Source organism: Marmota marmota, unplaced genomic scaffold (assembly GCF_001458135.2).
Source record: "Marmota marmota marmota unplaced genomic scaffold, marMar, whole genome shotgun sequence".
NCBI lineage: Eukaryota > Metazoa > Chordata > Mammalia > Rodentia > Sciuridae > Marmota > Marmota marmota.
The window spans coordinates 6,106,360-6,122,776 of NW_025999961.1; the positions used below are offsets into that span (position 1 = coordinate 6,106,360).

Below are 16,417 nucleotides of genomic sequence, written 5' to 3' on the forward strand. Positions count from 1 at the left end.
TGAAAATCCTAACCCTTAATATTCAAGCATAATTCAGCCCATGTCTATTTTATGAGTTCTAGTCAAGGACAGAGACTATACAAACCAACAAAAAATTTCTTAGTCTTGATAAACGGGTTCATAAGTGTTCACCAGAACCTGGCATACTACCTGAGGATGCAAGTGTGGACAGCTGCCTTTACTGCTACTGCAGGGAGATGTTCTGAAAAGGTCATATAAGAAACCAAACAAGATTAACAGGGTCAGATGCTAATCCTAGCTTTCGATGCCAGACAACAAAAATCAGGGTAAGGATTACACAATAAAGTCCATTGTTAAACCAATGAACTAAAAATTTTGCCACCATCCTAGTCTATTACACGGTAACAGTATGGGCTCAGGTTTTGGAACTAGCCCAAAGTGAAGTTCAAATCCTGCCTCGGTCACTTATTGTGTTACTTTGACCAAATTAACTATTCTCTAGAAATCCCTATTTCCTCACCTATAAAATGTGTCTAAGTAAGAGTACCTTCCCCACAGGATGAAAAGTAAATGGGAAAATAAATGTCTAATACTTGTTACTGCCCACATTTCTCCACTCTGGCACTCAACAAGTGGGGACCATTAATCCACATATATTATACACCAGGCTCTCCCCATAGGGCAATTGGCAGTAAGAGAATTTTTACATAAACTTAGTAGAGCTTCGGCCTTTTTTTTTTTTTTTTAGTTATAGATATTTTATTTTTATATGGTGCTGAGGATTGAACCCAGTGCCTCATGCATACTAGGCAAACGCTCCACCTCTGAGCACAACCCCAGCCCAGCTTCTCTGCCTTTAAAAAAAAAAAAAAAAAAAAAAAAAAAAATTCTAAACCTGAGAAAGTCTAACCCAAGTCCTTTTCAATACTTACAGGAATGAATCCTAATTACTGTTTTACCCACCTCCAAAGATTGCTAGTTAGAAAGGTTGCAGAACCATGTTTTCAGCGCTCTTTAAAGTTTATTTTAAACGCATCAGCCCTTCAGCAGTTTCTAAAGGAAGTGTCTTGCTGACATTACTTTGAATACCTCTTTATACACCAATAACAGTTCTACTTAAAAATTCAAGAAACCAATTTGTTACAGGGCTTAAACATGTCAAAAATGTTCTCTATTGTTTCTAAGAACTTTCTTTACCAATTAATGGCTCCACAGAAAACAAGAAGCATTTCCCCATATTCAGAAGAAGAAAAAATGAGTCATAGATTAAAAACAGATCCATTTTTCAAAGTTTGGATATCAAAAGACCTTAAGGAAGAATTCTGAAGAAAACCATAGGGCTTCTGAAATTACTTTTCAATGAATAATATCAAGGCCTGTTTTTCAAACTTGAAAACCAGGAGTTATTTTTTGATTCTTGGTTATTAAAAGTATTCATGATGTAGGTGACATTTAGGGGAAAAAAAAAAAAAATCACCAGAAAAACTAAAGTGGAAAATGACTGAAATTTTAGTTGACACCAAAGGTCAATATAAATATGTACTTAAGGAAAGCAACTCTGAACTCTTTGATGCTGCACACTGTATTGTCACACCCCAACCTTGATTCTAGAATCCTCTGCAGCCACCGTCCCATTTTGATCCTTCTCAACTAAACTACTCAAACAAGTTGTTCACTCCTCATTGAACAAACCTCTGCCCTGGCCCCTTTGTCAGTATCAGTAATGGGCTTCACTTCATCAAACCTTCAGAAATGACAAGGTTGCAAAAGTCAAAGGAAAAAAAAAATGAACTATCAGACTGAATTGAGACTAATGAAATAAGCAAACAAGATATCTGACCCTGGGTTGGAAGCTTGTACTAAGACAATTGACAAAATTTGAACAGGATTCCTGAGTGAAGGGATATTCAGAAGTTCTCTTATCTTCTTGCAACAACTTGATACTTCACATCCACATTACTTTCCAAGATGTAGGTTAATCACACACAATTTAGCTGTGTTCTGGGCTTGGATGGTAGGGAAAGCACTTTGTATACCTTTGTAACCATGAATGTTATAGTATCCAACTGGTTGAAATTCACCTTAACTGCCTTTTTTCCCAGAAAAGTTAGTTAGTGGTATAAATCATCGTCTAACAATACATTACCCAGCAGAAGGATAACCATTTAAACTATCAGGAGCCTAAGAGTGAAACAAGGAAAGAAGAGTATTTCACTATTTCACTTAATGTCAAGGAGGTGCTAGTAATCCAAGACTAAAATGGCTATAAAAGTAGTCTCAAAATCTGAACTCTGTAAGAAACTCATCAAGCATTTGGGGGGGGGGGGNTTCATGATGACTCTTATTTCTATTTCAACTGTAAATTGGTTTCAGTAAAATGTGGAGTCAAATCTAGTCAAGATTTTTTTATTCAGAAGGACATGGATAGACTGTTACAGTTAACTACCTCCATAGAATTCTTTCAATGTTTCATGCTTTTTATACTATATAAACTTTAAGTACTTTTCTTGACTAGATTTGACTCCACATTTTACTGAAACCAATTTACAGTTGAAATAGAAATAAGAGTCATCATGAATCCTTTCAATCTTTGTATAAGTTCATAAACAAATTAAATAAAATCCCTATGTATAAGAAAAAAAACTGATTAACAAGAGGAAATAGATACTTCATAAACAAAAATGACAAGTCTAAAATACTCCAAAATCCACTATATAGTTAAGTATAACAAGGAATCCTCTCACTGCAAAGCACTTAGAATCAAGCAAAAAAAAGGAGACTGTACATCTTGGTATTTGCATTTTTCCATGTGCATCAGGTAGAGAAAAAAAAAAAATGGGCCCACCCCATCCCCCCTCAAAGGTCTTCAAAAGATTTTATACTCAAAATTTGATTCCAAGCATTCATAACAGAAAGGTATTCTATTTGTTAGTAAAACACATTCAAAAAATAATCCATTCATCTTCAGCCTTGTGAAACTGGGAAAACACAAAGACCACATTTCTTACTTTTATTTCAACATTTAAAATATTCACAGGTGGAGAATCATATTCACTGATATCTCCATGGAAGATGTACAAACAAAGTGTACAGGCATTCCACAATTAACAGAATTACATATTTGTGACTATGTGCATGTTTATACTAGAGTATATCTGGAAAAACACTTTCTTAAAAAACTTGAGTGCTTCACTATTATTAATTTCCATAAAAAGTGAACCACGAAGAATTTCAGGAGAATACCTAAATATTGGTCAGCCATTTTATAATTTTCAAACTTTTATAATATTCTAACATAATTCTGTCTAGAACACTTAAATAATTAATATTCAATTCTTTCTCTTTTCTCCTCAGTAGCTAAGACAGGATGTAATTTCATTTTTCCCACGAAGTCTTTGTTTCTAAATACATTATGTAGAATAGATTCATCATCACAGCATCTTGACTAATTAATGAGGTAGGAATATTCTTTAAGAGAAGTTTTTAAGCAAAGAAAAAGAAAATAACCAAAATGCAAAGGGTTTTTCTTTTTCAGTCATTGTTCTTTAAAATCCAAAAGAACTGGAAATTGGTCTAATGTTCATATTTAAAAGAGAAAAAACTGTAGAAGGCCCTGCTACTGAGTATATTAAAGGACAAAACCTGAATATGGACATTAATTAAATTCATTTTTGGCATCACAAAGTAAGATAATATGCCTCAAAATGCCGAGCTTTCTTCTTGGGAGAAATCTTACTGAGGAGATAAAGTTTAAACAGAAAATAAATGTACTCTATTCTTCCGTTTCATTACAAGTTAGTCTGTTTTATTTTAACTCAATTTTCATCCTTACCTACAGAGAAAAATATTAATAATTTCAGTATACTACACATCCAGTAACATAAATGAATTTAGCAGTCAACTTACCATATAGCCAACACTCCTTATAAGATTTTACTAATTTTATGCCAAACAACCAGTAAATGCCTAGGTGATAGACTACTGTGCCATCTCAGTATAAGTAGATTGCACCCTCTGAATTCATGTAAATCTAGGAAATTTATCCATGATTCCTTCTTCATCTACACCAAAACCAAAGTTCTGTATAATTAACAACCCTTTCTCTGTGTCAAAAATAATACTTTTAAAAGTATCCAATATAGGACATTCATGTTCCCAAATAAGGGGGCATACCAATCAAGAATGATTTGTCTAAATACATACAGTATGTGAACACGTGAGTACCTATTATTTGATAGACTAAACTATCAGGGAAAAAAAAAGATCTATTTTAGCAATTTGCACCTAAAAAAAAATATATATATATATATATTAAAAAAAAGAAAAAAGACTAACTATGTGACCTGGCAGATGGTTTTAAAATTAAGTCCTTAAAATTATACTACAAAATGTTTTAAAACATAAGAATCATACTTGCTGAAAGAATAGTGCAATTTTCTTGATATGGTAGCCCTAAATGGCAGTAACCATTTGAGATCTGCTACCATAAACAACTTGTGAAAGTTATTTTTACCTTTAAGCCTTTTGTTTTTTACTATTCTACCTAGAATTGTGTTATCCTATTAATATGATTAAAATCTCAAAAATATCACATCATTTAGTTTGAAGAAAATTCTTTCCTCTTTACATGCCACCTTCCTTAATTTCAGTATGTTTCCTTTACATTATTTTATTAAGGCACACCATACCCTATTTATTGCTGCAAAGCCCCTGAAACATGCGCCTTAATTGTCTGCTTCACTACAGTTAAAATGAAAACTACTTAAAAGCATTTACTAAAATTAGTAACATTGTGTCTAGAATGCCATTGTCCAGTAGGCTAACTGCAAAATAACAAACTCTACTGAACCAAAGGCCAAAAATCCTAAACATGTGATCTTTCCCCTAAAAACTGACCACATTATCTAACTGCACCGGTAAAGCTCAGTGACCTCTCTGGCTACACATAATTCATACTCAAATATTATAAAATAAAATGTTAGGCCAGTAAGCTTTCACAGTTTTTATTAAATCCTAGTCTAGTTTAACAATATCTGATTTTACAGACATCATCCCATGGTGAACATGTTTACTATGTGAAAGCTAATCAGACATCTAATCATTATTTTCTGTACACTAAGCAGTAAGATAACTACACAGAACACTATGAGGTAATGACATACACCTGCTTGAAGTTTTCATACAAGCCACATTACCAAACTGTATCTGCTCTAATAACTACTACAGATTTAGTGATTGTAGTTCCCTTATTTTAAGTAACTTATTGAATCAACATTTTGACAGTTTCACTGACTTTTCAAATTAGCATAATATATTCAACGAAAAAAGAGTGAAATAAAAATGATTGTTATTAAGTGAAAATGAATTTAAAAAAAATAAAGTGACTGGGACAAATTTTGACATTTGGCTTGAAGAGATCATGGATTTCACAAATCTAATGTTAAAAAACTTAATGCAATACAAATCTTTTTCATGTAAAAACTGAGTTAAAACTAATAGGTCTATAAAACTGTTAATTTTGGCCTTTAAGAATATCTAGTCTTTTGATCAAAAAAGGCCACAACAGTTAAGATTGTAATTACTTGATTTTATTTTACACTAAGTGGTGGGCACAAAGCAATCCTCCTTAATAAAGTTGACAATTAGCTTCACTCAGAACATTTTTAATAATGCACATTAAAAAAAAGTATTCATCTTACAAATTGTTCTGCAATCCAAATATACAATAGCTTGGAAAACAACGTTTAGAAAACAAAAGCCAATGTAAAAAGACAGATTAAAACAACCAGAACAGTACAGGATATATATGGCTCAGATTTTACAGTTTTCTTACTGCATCATCAATGTCAGAAATCTGTTCCTTCAGCTGGCTCCATTGCTCAGGATTTAAAGAAATACCTAAAACAAAGTTTAAAAATTCAAAGTTGAAAATTTATTCAAGCTTGCTTATTTTCATACTTCCAAATAAAATATTATTTTACAATTGCCATTATTTATTATAATTTTGTTTGGTTGGTTTTTGTTTTTGTAGTGCTGGGAATCAACCCAGAGTCTTGAGTGTCCAACCACCTGCTCTTACCACTGAGCTATATCATTGGCCCCAAAACTACCATTCTGAATGGCACAATGCTATAATACTGAAAATTCAATCTTACTTTTTTTTTTGTACCAGGGATTAAACCCAGGAGCACAACACTGAGCCACGTCCCCAGCCCTTTTTGTCTTTTATTTAGAGAAAGGGTCTCACTGAATAGCTTAGTGCCTCACTAAGTTGCCAAGACTAGTTTTGAATTTGTGATCACCCTGCCTAAGGCTCCCAAGCACTAGCATTACAGGCATGGACCCCTGGAAAATCTTACATTTTTATCTACAAACTCATCAGTTTCCTAAGTAGATCAAGCTTGTATCCAGTTTCTCTTCCCACAATACATCCTGCATGATTCTATTACAACCAATGAGAACAAATGATGATTTGAAGATGCATCTCATAAATCATACTAGTAAGCTAAGTGGTCGAGGCTCAGATATGGCATATTAAACATCCATTGATACAAACTGAGTTTTAATTTAACACTTGTCCCAAATTCCACAGAAATTCAAGGTGAATGGAGTTCTTCCAGAAACATTCATTTCACTTTGAAAAAATCCTGGGATGTGAGTCACACAGGACCTCTTGGAATGTATAGATAGGGTGAGAGTGCATTCTGGTTTCATGCTGTCAGGATTCAAATCCCAGCCTATTACTGTGTGACCCTAAAAAAAGTAGTTTCCTCTCACCAGTAAAACGTTATTTACACAAAGGGTTGTTGTAAATTATTAAACTTGGTAATATGAAAAAAGAACTTGACATATTACCCACCTAAGTAAATACTTGAATTAATTTATTGCACAAAAAACTGCTGAGGCCATGAAACTGAAAGAATACACTGGGGCACTAAGGAAGGACTTGAAGCTAATCAAATTGTTTCCATAAATGTTTCAGGAACACACAACCTGGCATTAACCACTCTGAAACACCACAAATATCCAATCCAGAAACAACAACTTCAACAAGAAAACATAAAATGATATGAAAAATGGTGCATGCCTATATCTGGACCCAGGAGGATAAGGCAGGAGGATTACAAGTTCAAGATCAGCCTAAGCAACTCTGCAAGACCCTGTCTCCAAAAAGAAAAAGGCCATTAGATGTAGCTCGATGAGTAAAGTGCCCCTGAGTTCAATTCCCAGCACAGACCCCAAAAAAGGAAAGCATACAGAGGTTGCCTTTTAATAAGCCTGAAAACTGCATGAAACAAACATGTGGTACCTTGAAAACTGACAAAAAACAGAGTAGTACTAAATAAGAAAGCATTTTTTATCATCTAACGAGCAACCTCAAATAACTAAATGCCCAAAAATACAAATTTAGGTTGGTTTAACAAATGTTCTCTAGCTATTTGATAACTGAATAAAGTATGCTTCTACATATAAACAGGATTGGGGCAGGATGAAGCACAAACAGAAGGACAGCAACCCACTTGAAATATACTATAAAGAATGATCTTAAGGAGCTGAATCAAAATATAAACCAGAATTTTTCCATTCCCAATTTTACAACTTCCCAGATAGTGCCTAATCTGCTTCAGAATTACTGTAAAATTAAAAAGAAAATTATGGGCTGGGGATGTGGCTCAAGCGGTAACGCGCTCACCTGGCATGCGTGGGGCACTGGGTTCAATCCTCAGCACCACATAAAAATAAAGATGTGTCCACTGAAAAAACTAAAAATTAAATATTAAAAAAAATTCTCTCTTTAAAAAAAAATTATATTCTAATAAATTAGCCACCTATTAAAGTGGTATTAGCGTTGTTACTTTTCTTGATTTTATTCCCAACATACTTATTTTAAAAAGATATGTATCCTGCTAAAAAAGGACTAGAAAAGGTTCATTGTTGGCCTCTGTGCCCTGCCAACATTATCTCAACTTAGAAATGTTTTAAGCTAGTCCCAACATTAGAACCAAATTAAAGAAATCAAAACTTACCTTTTCTTCCTGGTTTCATTTCACCTTCTGGATCCATCCAATATTCTCTAATATCAATTAGAACTTTCCCTTTAAAATCCCGAACACTGACGTACCTCATTTTTCCAATCTGCAAATAAATGAATGAACAAACAAAAATGTACCTCATTTTCCCAATCTGCAAATAAATAAGTAAATAAATTCCCCAAAACATAGAAGTGTTTCTTTTGACAGTGATGTCAGTGGTGTCCATATATTCACCATTTGCTGTAAACTAACTCTATCTTTAATCATGAAAATGATTAACAGTCTCAATATCAAAAGTATAATACAAAGAAATCCCTGTTAAAATTATTTTTTTAAAGACAGAATAAAACAAAAGCACATCTCACATTTCCAAACATTTTTAAAATTATAAACATATAAACAGTAAAAATTTCAGCTGCTATGAAAGGCAGTAAAGGAGACTCCTCAAAAATTAAAACAGAGTTGGGTGCAGTGGCACATGCCTATAACCTCAGTGGTTCGGGAGGCTGAGGCTAGAGGATTACAAATTTAAAGCCAGCCTCAGCAACAGTGAGGCAGGGAGGCCCTAAGCAACTCAGTGAGATCCTATCTCTAAATAATATACAAAACAGGGCTGGAGATGTGGCTCAGTGGGTGAGTATTCCTGAGTTCAATCCCTGGTATCCCCCCTACACCTCCCAAAAGAAATTAAAACTAGAACTACAATATGATCCAGCAAACCCACTTTTGGATATATAGTATCTTAAATACAGAGCATCTTCCAAAGAATAGGTAGTTTGGTGATTTTTGTCACTATTTGAACATAAGTGTATACAGACAAACTAAGATGGTTACAATGTCAGTAGGCAATATAATCTTATGGGACCACCTATTATGTGATTCCTCACTGAATGAAATGCTTTAAGGAGCAGAACTTCATATCCAAAAGAAATGACAGCAGGTCTCCAAGTTATAAATTTGTATATTCATGTTTATAGCTGCACTGTTATTCACAATAGCCCCAAAAAAGATTACTACTCAGTCATAAAAAAGAAATCCTGTCACAACCAACAATACACATTAATCTTGAGTTTGTGACAAGTGAAACAAGCCAATCATAAAGCAACAGTAATACCATTGACTCAATGTACCTGAGATATTTGAAAAGTCTAAAGCAGTCATAAATCACGGGAAAAAAGTAAAATGTGGTTATTAGGGCAGGGAGAAATAGGAAAGGGAATTACCATTTAATGTTTTGCAAGAGAAAAAGGTTCTGCAGATCTGTTTCACAACAAGTGAATAAACATTTTTTTTACCACAATAAAATCTTTAGTAAGGGCTCAGGCTGTAGCTCAGTGGCAAAGCACTTGCCTAGCATGTGTGAGGCCCTGTGATCCTTAGCACAACGTAAAAATAAACCAAAAAAAAAAAAAAAGGCATACTGTCCGTCTAAATCTAAAAATGTAAATAATCCCTATTTATCATTAGTAAGCAAAATCTTCCAGTACAAACTGCATGCAACAAGAATTCATATATTCAGCTAGCTATATTGTTTTAACAATAATTCTGAATAGAGGAATACAGAGTTCCAGTCACTAGACAAGAAAGCTTTTCCTTTTGACATTCATTTCAAATAACAACTCTAAGGCATTTTAGTTGCAGTCAAATTGAGAAAACTATACACACACACACACAAAAAAAAAAAAAAAAAAAAAAACACAATTTTTCAAAACCCTTACACTATTGCTTAACACAAACTACAATTCCAGGGGAAGCAAAACAGGCTTTACTCAACAAAACATCTGTAACCACTTTTCAAGGCTCAGTAAGTATAGTAAGAAAGCATGTGGTACTGGAGAAAGACATACATACAGGTCAAGGGATTAGAATGCATTTCCTTACACAGAGAAATTAATTCTTTGTGAGATGTTAAGTCTACATGGATCACTAACTTAAAACATGAAAACTTAACTATAAAACTTCTAGGAAAAAAATTCTGTTAAAAATTTTTGTGGCCATGGAGTATGCAAAATAAGTCTTGGATAGGAAAAAAAAAACCATTAATCAAATGAGGGAAAAATTGATAAGATGGACTTAAATTTAACACCTTTCTTTAAATATTAATTCATAAAAGGCAAACCATATACCTGAAAAATATATTTGAAGTCTCACCCATAGACCCTTCAAGTTTCCAAGTAAGACTGAGAAAGAACAGTACAGATTCACTAAGACAATACTACTGTGGAGCAGAAGACTATAGAAAACGATGAGCCTACTAAATCTGTGAAGACCTCATCTCCAAGATGGATAAATAACACAGAGGCCACCTATCTGGGCAGGTCATCTCCTTCAGTCCTGGTATCCATTCATCCATATGATTCTCTTAGGTTCATGTTCTTTCCTCTATTAAACTTATTTTTAAACTAGATTGCTGTTTAAAGACAAGAATTTCCCCTTAAGTTTAAAAACAAAAAGAAAATATTCACTGCACTTACTTTAACAAAGGATTTCCAAAATACTGTTACAATTTGGTAAGTAAAAAGACCTAGCTGTTAAAAAGAAAAAGGAAAGAGCGGAACAGATTGTTCATAAAAGATATAAAAGCAGCCAATAAACGTGATCAAAGATTTGAAATGAATTAAGACATTTGGGAAATGAGAGTGAAACCACAATGAGCTGCTACTACTACCATACACTCGTTAACTAAAATGGATAAAACTGAAGACTAACACTACCCAGTGAGGACGTGGAGCAACTCAAATCTCACATGTGCTTATGGGTGTTTAAATGGTACAGCTGCTTGAAAAACAATTTGTTATTTTCTTATCAAGTTACACACATATCTTGCCCATGATCTAGCAAATATATCTGGTTTGTATATCCAAATGATCCTGCAGAAAGACTTGTCTGTTTGAGAATAGTCAGATTTATTCCTAGTAGGCCAAGACTTCACACCAGAATGTCCAAGGAAAATGGATAAACAAACTGGAGAATAAACATGAAGAATACTGCTTAGCATTAAGGAACCAACTACTGAAAGACATAAGAATCAATCTCAACACATTATACAAAAAGAAGCCAGACACACACCCAAAGACAGACCATATGACTCCATTTATCTGAAGTTCTAGAACAGGGAAAATATATCTACATTGATAGGAGTAAGACCATGAGGCAGAGATATAACTATAACAGGAAGACCAAGACAGAAGCCTTGAGGGTGATGAAAATGTGCTGAAAACAAGACTGCATAAATTTATCACAGCTCATCAATTTATGCTTTTTATATAACTTATATGCACATAAATTGTACCTCAATAATATTTTTTTAAAAGATGAACTCGTTTAACACCAACCTCTCCCCATGAGGAAAAATGAATAAAATTCACAAATTCTTACAAAACACTAAAAAAGAAAAAAAAATGATGAGGAGAAATTAGAATAGGAATATACTAATTAAAGGTAGAAAAACTGTCCTTGCAATCACATTTCACAGTAAGAAATAACAGAATCAGAATACAGAATACACATATTTTTACATCTGCTTGTCATCTGGAGACTGACAGGAAAAAAATTAGCATTTTTATCAAAAGAAGTGTGATTCTTAAAAAAATTCTTTTGAAAACCTGATAAACGCTATGGGTTAAGAGGTTATGAATAATCCTTTCACGTAATCTCATGACTCTTAAGGCCACCATTCATGCTTTTTCTCCCAAGTCAAAAAAACATTTGACTCAATGATTACTTTAAAAATAATTTCAGGGCTGGCAATGTAATTCAGTAGTACAGCACTTGTTTAGCATGCACGAGGCCCTACATTCAATCCCTGGTACCTCAAAAATAAATAAAAGGTGATTTTAAGGTATCCAGTTTTACCCTTAAATCACAAATCAATTAAGACAGCATTACTGACCATTTGTGCCTAATTCTAAAGAAAATATAAATGAAAGTTCCCTGCCTCAAACATCCTGACCTTTCAAAAGACAGTACTGAGGGATTACAAGATAGCTCTTTCATCAGCCTTTTTTATCAGATGTCATCTCAGGCCAGTTATTTCCCTATAGAATCCAGTCCTCAAAATTCAGAACTGAAGAAATCAGAAGGCAAGCATCTAGGAATATTTCCTTATTAGTCAGAATCCTGACCAAATCATTCCAGAGTTTAAAATGATAGTGTAACCATTTGGGGATGTCCAACTCTCTTCAAATATTAGCATTGCTTACATTTGATAAACATCACCTTTCCAGAATTTAAGACTTCCATAGTTCTAGTCTCAAGAGATAGATATTTAGCTTTAAAAAAAAAAAAAAAATCCTGTCTTAAAACTAACTAAACCAATACCCCAGCTATTTTAATTTGGATTTCAGATCTGTTTCAGCAAAGCATGTCTCAAAGATTCTAATATACTCTCAAAGATTCTAATTTGAGGACCTTGCAAAATCCAAAAAAGCTCTACTCTGTCTTTAAAGCACTTTGGAAATACAAAAACATACAGCTCTATTTTTTTAAAAAAAAAAAAAACGTATAAAATACAGTGGGGTTACTGTTTTTCCTTCCAAAATCCTCATCCTTCATCCATCTTCCTAATAATCAAACAATTTTTACTAGCAAAAATAAAGGCCTCATTTAATATTATAAAATCAATATATTCAAATGTGTTCTTAAAATTATTAAAATTCAGTGTAAGCATTAAAAAGTTTTCTATGGCCAAAAATCCATCTCAATAAAAAAGGTATCATGGCAATGAAATTAAATATTACATATCTCTTAGACTGTCTACACTAGATCTGTAGAAAACCTTTGAAAGTAAGTAAGGCCTTTGGGTTCTCCTACAGGCGAATTTTCAAAAGGTGCAGTATTTAATGGACTTAGGATGCCTAGGAACCTTTACAAATGAGGATTTGAGAATTGAAGTTCTTTACCGTGTCAGGAAACTGGGGTAGGAGGATTACAAGGTTGAGGCCAATTTGGGCAACTTAACAAGACCCTATCTTAAAAAAAAAAAAAAATTTTTTTTTTTTTTTTAAACCAGGAATTGAACTCAGGAGCACTCAACCACTGAGCTATATCCCCAGCCCTTTTTTGTATTTTTTTAAATTTAGAAACAGTTGCTTAATGCCTCCCTAAGCTGCTGAGGCTGACTCTGAACTCAATATCCCCCTGCCTCAGCCTCCCATGCTACTGAGATTACAGGCCTGTGCCACCATGCCCAGCTCAAAAAAAAATTTTTAAGGGCTGGGAAATTAACAGAGCTCCCCTGGGTTCAATCCCCAGTACCACACAAAAGAACTGAACTGTTTTTTAGGGGGAGAAAAACCACCCCCTAAAAATAGATCTGTTTTTCACAAAAGTACTCTAACAAAATAGAATCTCTAAAATGTGGGTCCTGGCTTCTTTATAAAATTAGAGATGGTGTGGGCAAGACTAAAAACCCCTCAAATGTCAAAGATGCTTCATTATTATACAAGCAAAAGTAGGCATAATGTGAGTGAGAGAAAAGCCCAAGAAACTTGCCTAGCAAATATTTTAAAATATTAAAATATTCCAAAGCAGTCCTTCCTTTTCCACAGAAGTGAATTATTCAGCCTTCTCAGGAATTCAATCTCCAACCTATACTTTTAGCCAGACTTTCAGGCTCAAATCACAAAGGTTTTGTAATTCCTGCAAAATCTAAGATCTTTCCCACCTTAAGTTATTCATGTAATTCCCCTCACTTGGAAAATGCTTCCTGCTTCCAATTTGCAAGGTTAGCTCCTCCTCCATTTCTTAAGGATTACATATCACTTCCTTAGAATAAAATACCCAGAACACCTACTCTCTCATAATAGAATCTGCTCCTTTAGTTCTCTGCCCTTATCAAAATTTTAACTACACATGTGTTTATCTGTATAATTTCTGTTCCCATAAATTCTAGGAAGGTACAGACCACATCTACTTTGTTCACCACTGCAATCCAGAACCTGGCAAGGCCTGAATAAAACAGAAAACACAGTAACCATTCAATTTATTTTCTATTCAAAGCAATGAGGGCTCTCACATAATTCTTCCTCACATTTACTCACATTCTCTTATCAAAATAACCTACTCTGCCCTTTGTTCCTCTATGGTACACATTCACCAAAGGATTCAAATCTATAACTAAACAATTCATCTGCATTTTGTCTCTTTTCTTTCTCCACATTATTACAAAGTATTTCAAAGCAAAAATGAAAAAAAAAATTTAACTTCTATATTTCACTATGTTTATCCTAGCACTACATCTTTCAAAGCCATCAGCAGGTCAAAAGTACAGACCACTTAATTTTCTAATCAAATAAATATGTAGAGTCATATTCTGTCCAACTTTTGACTTCAATTAATACCTATGCCTCCTTGAAACACTTACCCTTTTTTTGTTCTTAATTTTCTTTCACCATCTCCTCTTGACCTACATTCTCTTTCTTCTTCCATCTTCTACTTGAATATCAACAAAGACATAATCTTATCAACTTCTCTTTTCTCTGATTTAAGCTTTCTTTTCTTTCAGCGGATGGCTTTAGTCAACCATTTTGATGGCCCACCCAAGACTTCCAGGAGGTTCTACTTATTTTGTTATATTTACAATCAGGTCCAACTCCTTGATGATGGTTCTCTAGTCCCCTGTTCCTCATCAGTATCTTTGTCATCATCACTATTTCTCCCTTAGGAGAAAAACCACCTTACCCTTACTACATACAGATTAAAGTCTACAACTATCTCAGCAATCTTACCAGTAACCATTTATCACTAATGCCTCTTCCCTCATAAATTATATACTAAGGCCAATTTCAAGTCTCCTTAAAAACATAAGAAACCCAAGAAAAGAAGCTATGCTAGTCCTCTGCAGGTGATTTCATCAAATCCTTAATAACCTTCCCTGACTTTACCTATTCAAGCCACTCTCCTTTACTGTTAGACATGTCATATTGCTGTTTCTCCTAAAATAATATCTTAATCCATACTTCACAGTCCAGTACTTAACCTACCTCTTCCAAGTTTCTTCCTTAAATGTGAAGTTCTCAGTCTCTTTTGGGGGATTTCTATACCATTTGAATTTGCATTGTTTTAAATACAGCAAAACTACAGACTATTCTAGACTTTAACAACAACCCAGCATCATATAAATTTCTTCCATTTCTCACTTGTTCTCTCATCTTAATAGTCTTATTCAAGAGGATTATCACACACAAAAAGACTTTCTGCAACATAGATCAAGATAGTTTTAACATTCTTCTAATCAAGTGAGACAATAATCCTCTGACTCTAAGGAAATGACCAACTTTACCTGAAACATATTATCATCTCTGCTGCTGCTGCTCTGTTTGGAAGATGACAGAGCTCTCGAAGTTTCACCAGTCTTTTGCTTCTTTACAGGTTTTTCTGGAGCAACTTGCTTTTTCCTCTTTAACTTGAAAGAAAAAGAACATGATAAAATTTGCTGTATTCTTATTTAAAAAAAAAAAAACCTCAAGTTAAAAAAATTATGTTACTTTTAGAGATTCAGAAGACCACATTCGTTGTGTAAGAAAAAACCAAAGTTTCACTCAACAATAGAACTATGAATTTAACCTACATGTTTATCTAATAATGTTTTCAAACCCTCTTTTCACAATCACAGAAGATACTTCAGGCATTGGGTTTTAGCCAGAGGACAAGTATTTTGTAGAGTGGGATCATACGAAAAGAATTCATTGGAAGATGACAGGGGGAAAAAAAATGGAAACCCACTGCTTTTGCATAAAACTTCTGAAAACCAAAGATCTACCAAAGCTCAACAATTACTTTTTTTTTTTTTTTAAACAAAGGAGGTATACTTATTAAGAATACTGCCAATTTACTCTATTTCTGGGAAACATTTACTTATGCCCTGCCTATTCCAAAGGAGATTTAAACTGGTTTAAGGAACATACAGTTAGGCAAAGCAAAGCATTATTTGGCTCGGTGCAATGGCACATGCCTGTAATACTAGCAGCTCAGGAGGCTGAAGGAGGAGGATCACAAGTTCAAAGCCAGCCTGAGCAATTAAGCAAAGCCCTAAGCAACTTAGTGAGACCCCCATCTCAAAAAAAGAATCAATAAAAAGGGTTGGGGAGTGTTAAGTGCCTCTGGGTTCAATTCCTGGAAAAAAATATATTATTTTGTACCAGGCACTGAACATGAACGAATCAAGAACTTCCTCTTTACAACTTAAAAAAAAAAAAGCCCCTGAAGATAGTAACGTGTTAAGACTAGAATTCAAAATCTGCTTAAATTATTATAAAAGCTTTTTACATAGCCTTATTCTCAAAATAAGTTAACAAGCTGGATGTAGTGGTGCACGCCTGTAGTTCCAGCTTCTTGGGAAGCTGAGACAAAAGGATCACTTAAGCCCAAGAGTTTGGAACCAACCTGGGCAACAGGGTAAGACCCCATTCCCACCCTCCCCC

At 34.0% G+C, this 16,417-nt stretch overlaps 1 protein-coding gene across 1 annotated transcript in view; it reads right to left on the reverse strand.

Moving 5' to 3' along the window:
* Positions 1 to 5,527: 5,527 nt before the first annotated feature.
* Positions 5,528 to 16,417, reverse strand: part of Sub1 (SUB1 regulator of transcription) — a 15,358-nt gene continuing 4,468 nt past the window's right edge. Inside the window, exons 3-5 of the mRNA XM_015496387.2 lie at positions 15,277 to 15,399; positions 7,989 to 8,097; positions 5,528 to 5,859 (exon numbers count right to left, since the gene is read on the reverse strand). Of these exons, the coding sequence (XP_015351873.1) occupies positions 5,780 to 5,859; positions 7,989 to 8,097; positions 15,277 to 15,399 (312 nt within the window). The 3' untranslated portion in view covers positions 5,528 to 5,779. The remainder of the gene's footprint in view (positions 5,860 to 7,988; positions 8,098 to 15,276; positions 15,400 to 16,417) is intronic.